The 15,644-nt window shown below is 49.1% G+C and overlaps 1 protein-coding gene across 11 annotated transcripts in view; it reads right to left on the bottom strand.

The window, feature by feature from the left end:
* The window catches only part of SNX13 (sorting nexin 13), a 558,687-nt gene that overhangs the window by 73,000 nt on the left and 470,043 nt on the right, over window positions 1–15,644 (bottom strand). For all 11 annotated transcript variants that reach the window (XM_085630906.1, XM_085630899.1, XM_085630907.1 and 8 more), the window contains one exon: window positions 1,737–1,808. In XM_085630906.1, the coding sequence (XP_085487032.1) occupies window positions 1,737–1,808 (72 nt within the window). The remainder of the gene's footprint in view (window positions 1–1,736; window positions 1,809–15,644) is intronic.

Consider the following 15,644-nt stretch of genomic DNA (forward strand, 5'->3'; position numbering starts at 1 on the left):
GGCGGACGGTTTACACACCCGCCAACGATCACCGCGCTTCGAGTGTGTACCGGAACCTTTAACCCAGCGCCCATTCCGTTGACAGACACACACGTTGTGATGACCAAAAATGCACCCAAATTCGGAAATCTGGTCGGGATTGTGGGTGTAGAGAAGTGCTCTGGGAAGGGTGAGGAAGCAGGATTTGGGGGTTATTTTGTTACGTGAGGGATCCGCATTCATGAACAGATTATGCATCAACAGAGCAAGTGACAAGGAGCTGCATTAGAATGTGTGCCACAGTAGAACTGCTAGCCTCACCGCACAAAAATATCTTTGTGGTGGTGGAAGTGAAATATCCTCATTTATTATAGCCAACGCCGGGAGAAGGCTTCCTGCAAGAAAATGGATTAAACAACGGGCCCTAGCGGTTTGTTTTTAAAATAGGTGCGGTGGAATTACTAAAATTCGGCGCGTACTATGTTAAAAGTAAGAAACGTCTTATTGTAAACGGGACTGGATGGTGGTGTCGAATACAAACATGGCGGCATTTGGTAACTGCGTAATGGCACGAATCACCGGTTTGTTGACAGCTCGCACTGCTCTAGAGCAACAAAGGAAGGCACATTTTGCCGTACATATATCTGTGTGGTAAAGCGTGTGTTGTGCTCTTGTGCTTGCCGCCTACTACCAACCGAACCTTTCGTGGATGACATGTTTTCCTGGTATCACCATTATTTCTAAGTCCTTCTCAAAAGTGGGAAGAAGTGTAATTTTCAACTTTTTAATTTTCCACATAGGAAATTACCGCCTGCACAATATTCATATACTTAAACAAAAAGTACGTACCTGCGTTGCCTCCGATTAAGACCGGCCATGCTGTACTGGTGGGTCTGCGACTCTGCGTGTTCCTGCCCTCCCCTACGCAACGCAAGTACGCAACGCAACTCAAGCCAATCACAAGGCTGGTAGGCGCAGCAGGCGAGCGCCCCAGCCGGGACATTTTCTCTGGGTAGAGAACAAGGGAGAATGGGCGGTCCTGCTCGAGGGCAGGGGGGAGTGGCTTACCCACTATTGTGGGTATTGACTGTTTGGTCGGCTCAGGGCCGACGGCCAAACAGTCAATACCCACAACAGTGGGTAAGCCACTCCCCCCCTGCCCTCGAGCAGGACCGCCCACCCTCCCGCCCCCAACCAAGCACAGAGGCACTTCTGCTTTCTCGCAATGCGAGAAGGCAGAAACATAAATGGTCGTTTTTACCATTTATGTTTCTGCCTTCTCGCACCGCGAGAAAGCAGTGGGGCAACGCCCCAACACCCTAATGGGGGAGCCGCCACTGGTGGGTTGTGGTCTTTTCCTCCCTTGTCTTGGGGGGGCATGTAACATACGCGTGTTGGGCGGCATGGTGTCTTTTGGACATGTTTCATAGCGAGGGTAGAACTGTAGCTCCGATCATACCTGCTGATTTTGCTGGGCTGGTTGTGCGATGGGGTGGGGGGTGTTATTTGTCTTTTTGTTTAATTGGGTTGTATTTTATATGCATGTCCCTTCTTTATTCTTCTTTTGTTATTAAATGAGAAAACTGTCAAAGTCATTGATGCTACGGAAGCCTCTGGGTTACAGAGCTCCGCTGAATGTGCATTTGATAAATAAAATTTGTTTACAAAAAAAAAAAACATGGCTTCAGTCACAAAGTTAGCAATTATTTGACTCAACCAATTAATTAAAAAACTGCTTTTGAAGAAATAAATCTTACGTTGTCATCCAGCTGAGCTGAGACTCGACAGTGTTCGGGATCTATGTCAACCTTTGGTATTAATGGAGGAACCTGAAAGTGAAGGTAAAAGTGAAAGCAAATATTCACAATGAGTAAGCAACATTCTAGGTTACATTAAATAGAGATCTTGCAGGTAGGTTATCATGATACTGGAAGAGAAAGAAGGTTCAATGGTAGAACCTTTGAATCCATGAAAAGAATGATAAAGTTCCTACCTGGTATTTTTAAGTTGGCACACTTAAAACAAAAAACAAATTCAAAATACCATTCGTAACTGGAATGCAACTTTATGTAACTATGAACATACTTGGCTCGATAGAGCTATACCCATCTTTCTTATATTCTACTTTTGCAACTCTTGATGGTCTTAAAAGCCTGCAATCAGCATGTGACATCTCAGCGATATCAAGATTGATTTGTATATGGCTAAGTCTGAAATGGGATGGCGAATTGAGCTAAAGAACGATGATGTATTAAACCCAGATCTGTGACTGGGTGTGTCTGAAAAGGTTCAGTGCTCCATCCATCATCTCCTTGTGTTTACACCTCAGATATACCCATTAAATAAGTTCCGACAGTATAACTCACTTCAGACATTTTTAGAATCTGGAGTTTCCTTCTTGATAACAGACTTCTCGGGTCATAAATTAAGGTAGAAAAGTACTTCAAAAGTGTCATAAACTCGGGCTGTTAGTGCATTAAAAACATTTGCATGTTTACCAGTAATAAATCCTAGAATCACCCTATATTCTTTCCAAAGAAAATCCCAGTTATCCACATTTACCACAATTATCCTCATAATGCTTTCCTTCCAGGACCTTATTTAAATGTTCCTACAAAAAACTCGACAGCATAAATGTGAAATTAGCTCAACATTACCTCAAAACATACATGAAACTTTGACCCTGGCTGCTTGTCAAGCATGCTGAAGCCCACATAGGAAATTTAGTACTTTACCTTGCCCATTGTCGTGAATTGAATGCTATCAGATTCAAGGTCATTCCTTTCCAAAAGGAGACAGATAATTTTCAAGCACTTTCTAGGTTTCTGATGTGCCTTTACAGAAAACATGTCTGTAGCAATATATATTCAGCCTGAACGTAATATCTCAACCAACAACAGTCGTGTAGTGAAAATAACACAACTGCTTAAAATAGCTGAATAGCAGTCAATCCTTTGTAAATCAGAAGGAATGCAAGGACACTGAATCGCAGCAGATTCCATTATGCATCATGTGGTATCATTAGTAGGATTATATATAACTCAGGCAGCTCCATTGGGTGGTTTACATGTGGGTGAGATAATCACCAGTTTTCTTGATCTATCAAGATGACAGTTTGACATCAACAGAGGAAAACCATGAGGGGTGGATTGCCCGGATTAATGCTAGTCACTGGTAATTACTTCAGGCCTCAGTCCATTGTTGTTTGCCACCTAAGACAGGAACCAGCCATTTGCAAATCAGTCTGGGTCCTGTTCCATTAGAAACAGTCCAGCCTGAACTGCTAAATCACGTCTGAACTGGAACATAAACCCAGACAAGTTTATGCTTATTTGGCCCTCGACAGTAGGGTGCAGCTTGAGACCTATGACACACACTAAGCAGAGGACCCACATATGGGCATACTAGTCACACTTAAAAGTCCATTGCTTTACGTATTAATATATACAGACGTCATTTGGAACTAATAGTGGATAACTCTTATCTCCCATGAAAATTAACAAACACATTTCAATAATCAAAAATAAATCAGCAAAGGCTCAGACACCTTGTGTGAAAAAGTAAGCCCTTAATACTTTCATATCAGCAAAGAAGATTATTCAATGCAGGTGCTGCTCCGTAAGTGCACATACTTAATCAATAAGCAATGCTACTAGGTGTATATAAAATAAAAAAACGAACTGGTCAGGAGCATTCTGGTTTGTGGTAACACATCATGCCTAGGTCAAAATACATCTGTGACTGTCTGAGAAAAGAGTTATTGCAGCTCATCAGTCTGAGAAGAGATAAAACACCATTTTGAAACAATATGAAGTTCATCATTCCAGTGAGAAATCAGCTAAATGTGCAAATGGAAAAGCTCAAGAAAGTTGCCAATCTACCGAGGAATGGGTCTCCCAGCACATTTACCTAAAGATCAGACTGTCTGATGTTCCTATAGATCACATTTAGTTCCAAATCTACATCTATTGAGCTACAGGCCTTTGCCAACTTGGGGAACATTAGTCTTCATGATTCTACTATTAGGAAAAGATTGAACATTGCGGCTTTTAACCGCTTCGCCGCACGGCAAATTCTGCCGCTATGCGAGGGGGGGCTGGGCGTGGCGCTCAGGTACCCAGGATGGCTCCCGGCCATCATAAATCACGGTGGGCGTGTGCTCATGACGGCCGGGAGCCGTCCGAACTCCGCCCACTAATTAATTCGCCCGCAAAGGCAGGGAATTTGCTGCGCGTGGGCGGAGCGTCAACGGTCGAACAGCTCCCGGCCGTCATGAGCACACGACTACCGTGACTCATGACGGCCGGGAGCCGTCCTGAGCACCATGTGGTTAAGGATAACCAGTACATATCTCTTCAAGTCCTAGGGTTGTAAAACACCACATGAATGAACCACAAAACCTGGTGACTAATGTCCTATGTATGAATGCAGGCATGCCTGGTGAAAAACAAACATTGCTTAGCACATGTAGGAAAGTGCCCCTTTTTGCATGGTTACTCCCTAACCTTTTGCTAGATACCTGCTGCCAACCTGACTTAGTGTGTGCAGGGGTCCTGCTAATCAGGCTCCAGCACCTGTGTTCTTTCCCAAATCTGTAACTTTGTACCCACAATTGGCACCCCTCAAGGCCACATGTAAGTCCCTTATAAAAGGTACCCCTGGTACCAAGCGCCTTGTGACCAGAGAGGGCCTCTAAGGGCTGCAGGATGTATTATGCCAACCCAGAGACCCCTCACCTTAACAACCCCACCCTGCCATTGCAGGATGGGTGTTTTGGTGCAAACCAAACTGAAAAGTCAACATGGCACACACCCCTGTGTGCCATGCCCACATACACTGCCTGTGGCATGGCAAAGTCCCTCCTCTGGCAGGCCTTCCAGCCCTAAAGGCAGGGTGCACCACACCACAGGTAAGGGCATAGCTGCATGAGCACTATGCCCCTACAGTGTCTGTGCCATTCACAGGCATTTTAAGTGCAGTGAAGCAATTTTAAGTACATGGGCTGGTAGTTTGTCAACACGAACTCCACAGCTCCATGATGGGAAGTTTGGTATCAAACTTACCAGAACATTAAACCCACACTGATGCCAGTGTTGGATTTAATGAAAAATGCACACAGAGGGCATCTTAGAGATGCCCCCTGACAAACACCCAAATCTATTGTGGTTCCTGACTGGTCCCCAGCCATCTACCACCATCAGACAGGTTTCTGGACCCCTGGGCAGAGAGCCCTCCGCTCTCTGGGTCCAGGAACAAAGCACATCCTGTGCAGAGGTGACATGCCTCCTCCCCCAGGATGGGCCGGATCTTCAAAGAGGGAGCATCAAAAACCTTCCGCCTTTGTAAGCTACCCCCAGCCTTTTGCTGCTATCAGCAACTGGCGCCCACCGGTTCTGACCCCCATTTTGGGCACAAGAACCACTTGGAAAACCTAATCAGGGGAGGCGAGGTAAAACACACATCTCCGTACCCACCAACTTGTAGATGAAGGGACTCCTCCAATCAGCAAGGCTTATGCCCCCCTCTCACTGGAAAGTGGCATACTAGGGGGTGTAGACAACCCAAAGAAGGGACCCAATGGTCCCATCCTGCACACACTGTAATACCCCTAAATCTAGCATTTATGGGCACCCCTTAACCTGGCCTCATCAGATTTGACGTGACAAGAAGAAGGACCTAAGAGCCACACTGCCGAAGAAGAGGACGACAACTGCTTTGGCTCCAACCCTACAGACCCGTCTCCTGCTCTGTACCCTTGCAAGCTGAACCCGGCGTGTCCTGCAGCAAACAGCTTCCAAGAACCCCAGTGTTCTCACAAAGAACTTTCATCTCCCGTGGACACCGGATTAGTCCAACAGTAACCCAAGCCAGGACTCCATGATCAGGCTGGATCCGCGAGTCCTCACCACTCCTCACCCGATGCGGATGGTCCAAGTGGCCCAACTCCCCAGCGAGGTCCCTCCGGCTACCCTGACCGGTGGATCCAGCAATGGACAACCTACACCAATCTTCTCAATGCTTACAGCCTCATTCCGAAGAGTTCCCTGAACCACGACCAGAACCGGTGAGAAGAACTTGACACGAAAAGATACCCCTGCATCTGCAGCTTCTGTCACCTGAGGTGCCCGACTGACTTTGTCCAGCAACTCTTCAACTTCATCCTCCAGTCGTTGGTTCCCTACATCCAGTCTTCTGGCTCCAGCCTACAGATCCTTTTCTCGACCTACATCCTCAATTCGAAAGCATTGGGCTCTCAACACCTACTAAGCACCTGCACCCGGCCGCCCCTGTGCCACTGGTGGTGTGGACTTGGTGCTAACCTGGGACCCACCTTGCCCTGATCTTAACCCTAGGAGCTTGGCTCTTGAGAGTGAGTGGCCTGCCCGTGAGCAGCCCCAACCAAGGTGCCCCCTAGCCCCATTGGCTAACATTGATTGGCACCCTGTAATCTGCACCCAGCCGCCCTAGTGCCGCTGATGGTGCCCCTTGAGTGCCAAATTGAACCTTGTGGAACTTTGGTTCTACCCCCCAAAATTCCAATCCCAAAACCGTTTTACTCACCTTTAACTTAACACTTCGTTTTCCCATAGGACTGAATTGTGGGTTTTCTCAGAAAATTCTTCCGTGTTGAACTGTCTTGTACTTCACAAAAAGTAACCTATTGCTTGCACAGGAGTTAACCTGCTTACAAATCTCCTGTGTTAGGTAAACTGTGTTGGGAGTGTGTTACATACCAAACTAGACAAGTGATCCGAAAGTAATCGAAAAGTAATTACAAGCATTTTTTAACAGTTTACAAATCTTTTTCTCCATTGAAAAAGTAATCTAAATGTTCCTACGAATGCACAAGGTACTTACCTTCGGTAACGATATATCTGTAAGAAACAGTTAGTTATAGATTCCTTACCTTATAATTATCCCTAGGCGTCAGACTGGATCGGGAAAGTTTATTCGTCAGTAGTACCTCTGCGCGTCGGAAGGTGGCATCGGTAGGCTCCGCGTCCGTCATCGGCGTCATGGTCGCCGGGATGACATTACAGCAGCTACTTAGATGCCACCATCGCTCACTGACGTCAGTTCTATACATGACTTTCTGCGCTAGAAACACAGTGTCATGCAAGACACTGACCATTGGTGTATAAAACTAGGGCCCTGAAAGTATGTCCTTAACCCTAGAAATCATTTCGCAGAACGGGAAGGATGGGTGGGGCGGTAAGGAATCTATAACTAACTAATGTTTCTTACAGATTTATCGTTACCGAAGGTAAGTAACTTGTGCATCTGAAAGAAACACGTTAGTTATAGACTCCTTACCTTAGAATAGATCCCTAGCAATACCAACCTGCTTGGGTGGGTCTGCGAACCAAGATCACACCAGAAAATCCTGGAGAACAGAACGGCTAAAGAAGTCGTCTCTCCGGAATTGGCTGTCCAGACAGTAGTGTTTGGTGAACGTGTGCAGCGATGCCCACGTGGCCGTCGGACAGATGCCATTCAGAGGCAGTAGTGGCTGCTGTTGCCCTGGTAGAGTGAGCCCGTAGCTCGACTGAAGGTTCCTTTTTAGCCAGAGAGTAACAAGCCTTAATACACAACACGACCCATCGAGAAATGGTGCTTTTGTGTAATCCCCAACCCTTCTTTGCACCCACGTAGCCAACAAAAGGTTGATCATCCACCCGGAACTGTTTTGTGCGATCCAGATAGAAGGAGAGCGCACACTTTGGGTCCAGATGGTGGAGCCTCTCTTCTTCCTTTTAAGGATGTGGAGGCGGAAAGAAGGTGGGAAAAGTAATGGTCTGCCTGAGAACCACCTTGTACAGATGAACAGACAAGAAAGGAGGTTTTGAAGAAAGAGCCTTGAGCTCATCCACTCTACTAGCAGAAGTGATGGCTACCAGGAAAGCAGTTTTAAGATTCAGAAGGCGTAAAGGACAGTTATGCAGTGGCTCAAAGGGAGCACACATTAGATAGGTGAGCACAAGGTTCAAGTCCCACTGAAGCAGAACGAAGGGGATTGGAGGAAAAAGATGCGTTAAGGCTGATCTGGCAACCGGAGGAAGGCAGAGATGGCTGAAAGATAGCCCTTGATAGTGCCCAGAGCAGAGCCCTGCTGGGCTAAAGAGAGAAGAAACAAGAGTACTTCAGAAAGTGGGGCAGAAAGGGGATCCACAGCCTTTGCTGTGCACCATGCCACAAATTTGTTCCACCTACAGGCGTATATTGTCTTAGTGGAGGGACGCCTGGCTGCCAAGATAACATCACAGACTTCAGGAGGCAGGTCGAAAGACGTCAACTGCTGTCGCTCAATCTCCACGCAAGGAGGCGGAGACTGGACAGGTTCGGGTGGAGAACCGTCCCCTGCTGCTGCGACAGAAGATCCTCCCAAAGAGGCAGTCTAATCGGAGGCCATATTGAGCAGCTCAGGATACCCAAGGTGCCCAATCCGGAGACACAAAAATGACTTGGGCTGGGTCGCGCCTGATCTTCTTCAGCACTCTGGGCAGAAGTGGTATAGGCGGAAAGATGTATAACAGACCGCAACTCCACTCGCGACTTAAAGCGTCGCCGAGTGAGTGCTGCCTTGGAAATTCCAACGCGCAGAATTGCTGACATTGCGCATTCTCTTCAGTGGCAAACAGATCTAACCAAGGCTCTCCCCACTGTCGAAAGAGACCTTGCACCACCTCCGAGTGAAGATGCCATTCGTGATTCATCATGCACCTGCGGAGTTTTTCTGCCCTGGCGTTCAGAGAACCGGCCAGGTGTTGAACCACCAAGGAAACGCCCTGATGTTCCAGCCATGTCCAGAGACGGAGGGCCTCCTGACATAGGGTCCACAACCCCACCCGCCCTGTTTGTTGCAATACCACATGGCGGTGGTGTTGTCCGTGAACACCTGCACTACTCTTACCCGGACAGAGATGAGGAATGCCTTCAGTGCAAGACGAATTGCCCAGAGCTCCAGAAGGTTGATATGGAGCCCGGACTCCGCCGGAGACCAGAGGCCTCTAATCTCCGCCTCTCCCATGTGGCCGCCCCATCCCATAAGGGATGCGTCCGCCACCACGGTGTGGTCTGGTTGGGGAATGGAGAGGGATCTGCCATTGACCCAATCCTAGTTCGTAAGCCACCACTGCAGTTGATGGGCAGTGCCCTCCGAGATCTGAACGCAATCGGTCAGAGTCCCCTGATGCTGCGCCCACTAGAACTTCATATCCCACTGCAGAGCCCGCATATGCCACCTAGCATGATCGACCAGCAGGATGCAGGAGGCAATGAGGCCAGCAGCCTCAGGGTCATTCTGACCAAAATCCGGGATAGAGGCTGAAAGATCGGAATCATAGCCCGAATATCCCGGACTCGCTGTTCGGAGGATAGACCCGAAACCACGTTGTTGTCCAGAACCGCTCCGATGAAGAGAAGCTTCTGAGAGGGAATCAAGTGCGACTTAGGCACATTGATGGAGAACCTCAGCATATGCAGGAAGTCGGCCGTTGTCTGGAGGTGGGAGACGACTGCCTGGTGAGAGCCCGCCTTCAACAAGCCAGTCGTCGGGATAGGGGTGGACTGAAACCCCCGATCTGAGCAGATGAGCTGCGACCACCTCCATCACTTTCGTAAACACCCGGAGGGGCGCTGGTGAGGCCAAAGGGGAACTGAAAGTATTTGTGGCCTGCCGTGAACCGTAGGTAACACCGGTGGGCCGGCAGGACGGGGATGTGAAATTAAGCGTCCCGCAAGTCCAACGCTAGCATCCAGTCTTGCGGGTCGAGGGCAGACAAGACCCGAGCAAGCGTCAACATTTTGAACTTTTCCTTCCGGAGGAAGCGATTGACGTCCCTGAGATCCAAGATAGGACGCAGGCCCTTGTACTTCTTGGGGACCAGAAAGTAGTGGGAGTAACAACCACAAACTACTTCTGGGACAGGAACGCGCTCGATGGCTCCCTTGGCCAAGAGAGCTGCAACTTCCTGCTGGAGAAGGGCCAGATGATCCTCCGACATGCGGTGGTATCTTGGTGGCATATGGCTGGAGGGGTAGTCTCGAAGGGGAGGGAGGAGCCCCTTTGGACTATTTGCAAAACCCACCTGTCCGACGTTATGGTGTGCCAGTGGGGGTGGTGATGGCGTATCCTGTCGCCCACTGGCGTTTGATGGGCCTGAAATGTCAGACTAGGAGGGTTTGGAGGCTGCTGCAGAGGGGGAGTTCATGGACTGGCCCACCCGCTGGCCCCCGGAACCACGCCGATTGTTTCTACATCCCCGGCCGCACAAAGGTTGGGTAACTTGCTGGGGCCTGTGGCCCTGGGTAGGACATAGCGGGGCACCCCTTCCATAGCCACGAAAGGGGCAAAAAGCAGACTGCACCGGATAGGTGGAGAGGCCCAAGGACTTGGCCGTAGCCCTTGAGTCCTTGAAGCGCTCTACGGCGTTGTCTGCTCTGTCGCCGAAAAGGCGACGGCCATCAAAGGGCATGTCCATCAAGGTGTTCTGGACATCCCCTGAAAAGCCAGTGACCTCATCCAGGCGTAGTGACGAAGCAATACAGACATTAAAAATGGTCCTGCCCAGAGAGTCGCCGGTGCCCAGCCCACAATGGATTGTAAACTTTGTGGCATCCCTCCCAGCGGCAACAGCCTGGGACAGCACTGCCCGGGTCTCCTCCAGGCACTGAGGCATCACCTGCGCCACCGTATCCCACACTGAGTGGGAATAACGGCCCAAGGGACATGCAGTGTCTACGGCCCGAAGTCCTAAGCTGGTGGAAGAGAACATTTTCTTGTCAAGGTGGTCCAGCTTTTTGGATTCGCTTAGCAGTGGAGCGGTAGGGAAGGCGCCTTTGGAGGTGGAGGCTTGGACTACCAAGCTCTCCGGGGTGGGGTGTTGGGAGAGGAAAGTAGGGTCGCCCAGAGCCGGGCGGTGGCGTCGGCCGATCATCCTGTCCACGGAAGGCCCCGTGTTGGGCCTGGACCACGTGCCCAAAAGGACGTCGGTGAGGGCCTTATTAAACGGCAGCAGGGGCTCCGAAGAGCTCGCCGCCGTTTGAAGCACTTCAGTCAGGAGGTTAGTCCTGACCTCCACTGTAGGAAGCTCGAGGTTGAGAGCCTCGGCCGCCCTACGCAACACCACTGCCTATGACGCTCCCTCCTCCGTAGCCACGGTAGGAGGAGACAAATGCCAAGGTGGGGTGAAGTGTCAAGACCACTGGCATCCCCAGTTCCTCTCTCCAGTGCTGCTCAGTATCTAACTGGTCAGTTAAAGGGTGACCTGACGCCTCCAAGTCCTCCTCATCATCCTCTGGGTGCCACAGTTGTTGGAAAGGGACCCCAGGAGTGAACAGGGGCACAAAAACCCCACCCGGCTCAGTGTCCACGTTGGTATGGAGGCCGGGGTCGCCGCTGGCTGGGGAGCTGACTGGGGCCGAACACGGTAGTGGTGTCGTAGGGAGTGGCACCAGTGGATATGTAACAAGGTCTTCGCTGACGGCAGCTCCGGCGCCACAGGCCCCCCTTGGATCCAGGCCTGGACCCGTATCTGCGCCGGAGCCGCCGGCAGTGAAGACCTAGGCCCCTCAACAGAGTCCGTGGGGCCCAAAGGCACGCCGGCGTGGTCGGTCCGCCCAGAGATGGCATGCATCGCCTCGTAGAATGTACGAAGCTGGGCCGGGGTCGCTCCGGGTCTCGGAAAGGGAGGGAAGCTCGGAGTCGACCCTTCGTGCTCCACGCGAAGAGCCACAGGAGTGGCACCACCCGCATCCTTCGTCAGATCGGCCGACTGACGACGAGAAGTCGAAGAGCGACGATGCTTCTTCGAATTCTTCTTATGCTTCGACTTACCCGACCCCGAGTGCGAAGACTTCGATTGTTTTGAACCGGAATGGTGGTGGCTCCGCGACGGGACCCTTGACCTCCCTCTCGATCGGGACCTCGAATGGCGTGGAGCCGATTGTCGGCATTGATGCAGCTTTCGGGACTGCTCCCGCAAAGCCTTCGGCGCCATCGACCGACAGTTAGAGCATGACTTGGGGTCGTGGTTGCGCTCCAGGCAAAAGAGGCACACGCGGTGCGGATCAGTCACCAACATCAGTCGGTTACAGGAACCGCAGGCCTTGAAACTGGACATCCCTCGTGCACATGTTCGGAGTCGGAGACTCAAAACAAGAAGTCGACAAAAGTCTACAAAAACGTAGTAAAAAAATGACTGATGTACCGCTCTTCCCGGATCTGCACTGGCTGGCACAGAAAAAGAAAGAACTGACGTCAGCGCACGAGGGCGGCGTCTAAGTAGCTGCTGCAACGTCATCTCGGCGACCACGATGCCGACGACGGACACGGAGCCGACCGACGCCACCTTCTGACGCGCAGAGGTACTACTGACGAAAAAAAATTCCAGAGCCAGTCTGACGCCTAGGGGTAATGCTAAGGTAAGAAATCTATAACCAGTATTCACTGTATTGCCAACAGTAACATTGTATGAGAATTATCACTTACCTGCTATAAGTATACCTTGGTTCTAGAACTAAAACAACAAAATAACTTTTTATACAAACAATTGGTCTGTATTAGGCATTTGAGTGTGAGACATCATTTCTTGCCTGAGTGTTTACAACAAATACTTAACACTACCCTCCCGAATAAGCCCGACTGCTTTACCACATTACCACAATAGAGAATAAGGAATTATCTACTTTAACCTGTGCTATACCTCGGTGGATCCACTATACCTTGCTTTGGTATGGTATATACAGAGCCAGCTTCCTACAGCACATCAGGAACCTTAGATCAGCAATCAAGAAGTGGTGGAGGAGTGATGATGTGGGACGTTGTTACAGCAACTAGACACAGATACCGGGAAATTGTCATGGATTCCTCTTTATACAAACACATTCTAGAAAACAATGTGAGGACACACTGTCCAACAACTAAAGCTTAGTGGATCATGCAGCAAGACAGTAAATCAAAACACACTTCTAGGTCTACAATTGAGCAACTAAAAAAGAAGAGAACTAATATTTTTAAGAACGGTCAAGTCAAAATCCAGACTTCATCCCCCATGAGATGCTGCGGTAGGACCTAAAGAGCAAGCTTACTTTCGGAAACGCACTTTCTGGTGGATACTGCTAATTTAAGTTTACTCTACTAATAATCCCCAGGCGTCAGTCTAAATCTGGAAGATTTTAACAGCAGTGCTTCTGCATGCCAGAAAGTGTCAGTGTTTAGTTCCATGCTGAATTTGTTCTGCCCAGGAAGTGATAGAGCAGAGCAGTTACAAACGCTACCCCTGGGCACTGATGTAAGTTTCTTTAAAAACTCTGTCCTCGCTGTAGACACGGAACTCAAAATGCAATCAGAAATGCCAACGCGCAAATCTCTAGATAGGGACCTTTACGGATGGGAAAAGAGATCATTACACAGAACGGGGAGACAGGAGAGCAGTGAGGAGTCTGTGGTTAGATAGAGTACACACCCGAAAGAGCACCATTGATGGTAAATAACCTGTCTTCTGACTGATGCATCTAACCATAGATTCCTCGCTTTTGGAATAGATACCAAAGCAGAACTTGAAGGAGGAGGGTCTGTGGAACGGGCTCTGACCAAAAAGTCGTGCAGGACCAACTAGGAGAAATTCATCAATCGAGGCAGTAGTGCATTGTGAACATATACACTGATGCTCATGTTGCAGACAGACAAATATCCAAAAAAGGCACTCCTCATACCAATACATTCGTAGCATGGTGGTGTGAGCCCTCAATCTTTAAAGGGTCTGCTTGTTGGCCAAACCATAGCAGGTCTTAATGCAGAAGGTTATCCACCTGGACAAAGTCCTTTTCTGTATTGCCTTGCCTTTCCTTTCCTTTCCCCCAGAGAATCCCAGGCACAGCTGATCGTCCACCCAACAGTATTTGGTGCGATTAATGTAAAAACTCAGATCTTGGGGTTCATCCGATGGAGGGTTGAGGCAGAGCAAAGAACATTGGGAGAGTGATTAAAAGTTCAACTTGAAAAGTAGTCATGACTTTAGGCAAAAAGGACACACTGGTCCTCAAAAATAGTTTGTCTGGGATCAAACTAATTCATATGATGAGCTAAAATGATTGCAGTGTAGACCGGTTTGATAACCAGAAGATGCAACGAGCAGCTTTGAGTTGCTAGAAGGGGGTGTAAAGGAGGAATGTCAGGAACAAATTAAACTCCCATTATTGCATCACAAACTCTGGAAGGCAACATGTGTCAAATCTTTTGTAACCTCATCACAACAGGTGTTTGAAATAACACCTCATCCACCAAACACAAAAATGCCAAAAGGGTAGATAGAAAACCTTTAATGATCCGCAATGCCAGTCCTTGCTGGTTCAAAGACAAAATCAATAAAACGTCAGACCGTTCAGCCTGCAAAGGGTCTGTGTTGTGGGCTCCAAACCAGGCCACAAACTTGTCTCAGTGCCCTACAAAATGGATTACATTCCCACCCTCAAGAGTGAAGTCGAATGCAGGTCAAAAGCTGCGGCTCATCTCAATGCACTGAGGTGCAGACTGCACAGGCCTGGGTACAGAAACCTGCTCTGCTGCTGCAACAGAAGATCTTCTCAAAAGAGGACGCCTGATTAGGGAAATAGGTGCTCATGCCCAGAAGATCCAGATACTACACTATCTTGTCCCAATCCAAAGCCACCAAGATGACTTGAGCCCAGTCATTCCTGAAATTCTTCAGAAATCATGGCAGAAGAGGAAGAGACAGAAAGGCATACAGGAGTCCTGGGCCACACTTTAGCCTGACTGCATCTCCTAGACAGCCTTCTTGAGAACTCTAGCATGCAAAAGCTTTGACACTGCGTATTCTCGCCAGAGGTGAAAAGATCTTGCCAGTGTTCTACCCATTGTTGAAAGATTCCCTGTGCCGCCTTGGAATGAAGTCGCCATTTGTAATCCACTGACAGTCTGCTCTGTCATTTAAAGATCCCGCCAGTTGGTTCACAACCAGGGATATGCACAAAGGGTCCAACCAACTTCAAAGGCGAAGATACTTTGTTGCACCGGACCCAAGAGCCTCCCCCCACACTCTGTTTGTTGCAGTACCACAAATTGGTGGCGTCTGTGAGAACTGGCACCAGCCTACACTTGGACGGCAGGAAAGCCTTCAATGACACACAGATGGACCGCGACTCCAACAGACTGATGTAGAGCTGGGTTTCTGCTGGAGACGAGTCCACCAATCTCCACCTCAACCAATCCAGCAGTGACGCATCAGCACCATATTCAACTCTGGGTGAACAAGGGACATGGGTCCGTCACTGGAAATGCAGTTGAACAGCTACCACTTTAGATCTTTTGCATTCTCCTCCAAAACATGAATAAAATCTGACACGGTCCCCCGCTGCTGGGCCACTGAGACCTCAGTTCCCATTGCAGAGACAACATATGCCACCTGACGCAGTCAATGAACAGGATACAGAAGGTTAATAGGCCACTCGCAATGAGATCCAAAAGCAAGGTTAAAACTTCAATATCAAAATCAGAATCTCCTGGACTCGCTGCAACGGTAGAGATTTAGCTACCTGCAGATTTCTTACCATTTAATATCCCCAGGCGTCAGAATAGATGCAGAAGATTTTCAAGCAGTACCCCTGTGCGCCGACAGGTCGTGTTGTTCGGTTCTGCACCTGAA

Source organism: Triturus cristatus, chromosome 10, assembly GCF_964204655.1.
Source record: "Triturus cristatus chromosome 10, aTriCri1.1, whole genome shotgun sequence".
Lineage (NCBI taxonomy): Eukaryota > Metazoa > Chordata > Amphibia > Caudata > Salamandridae > Triturus > Triturus cristatus.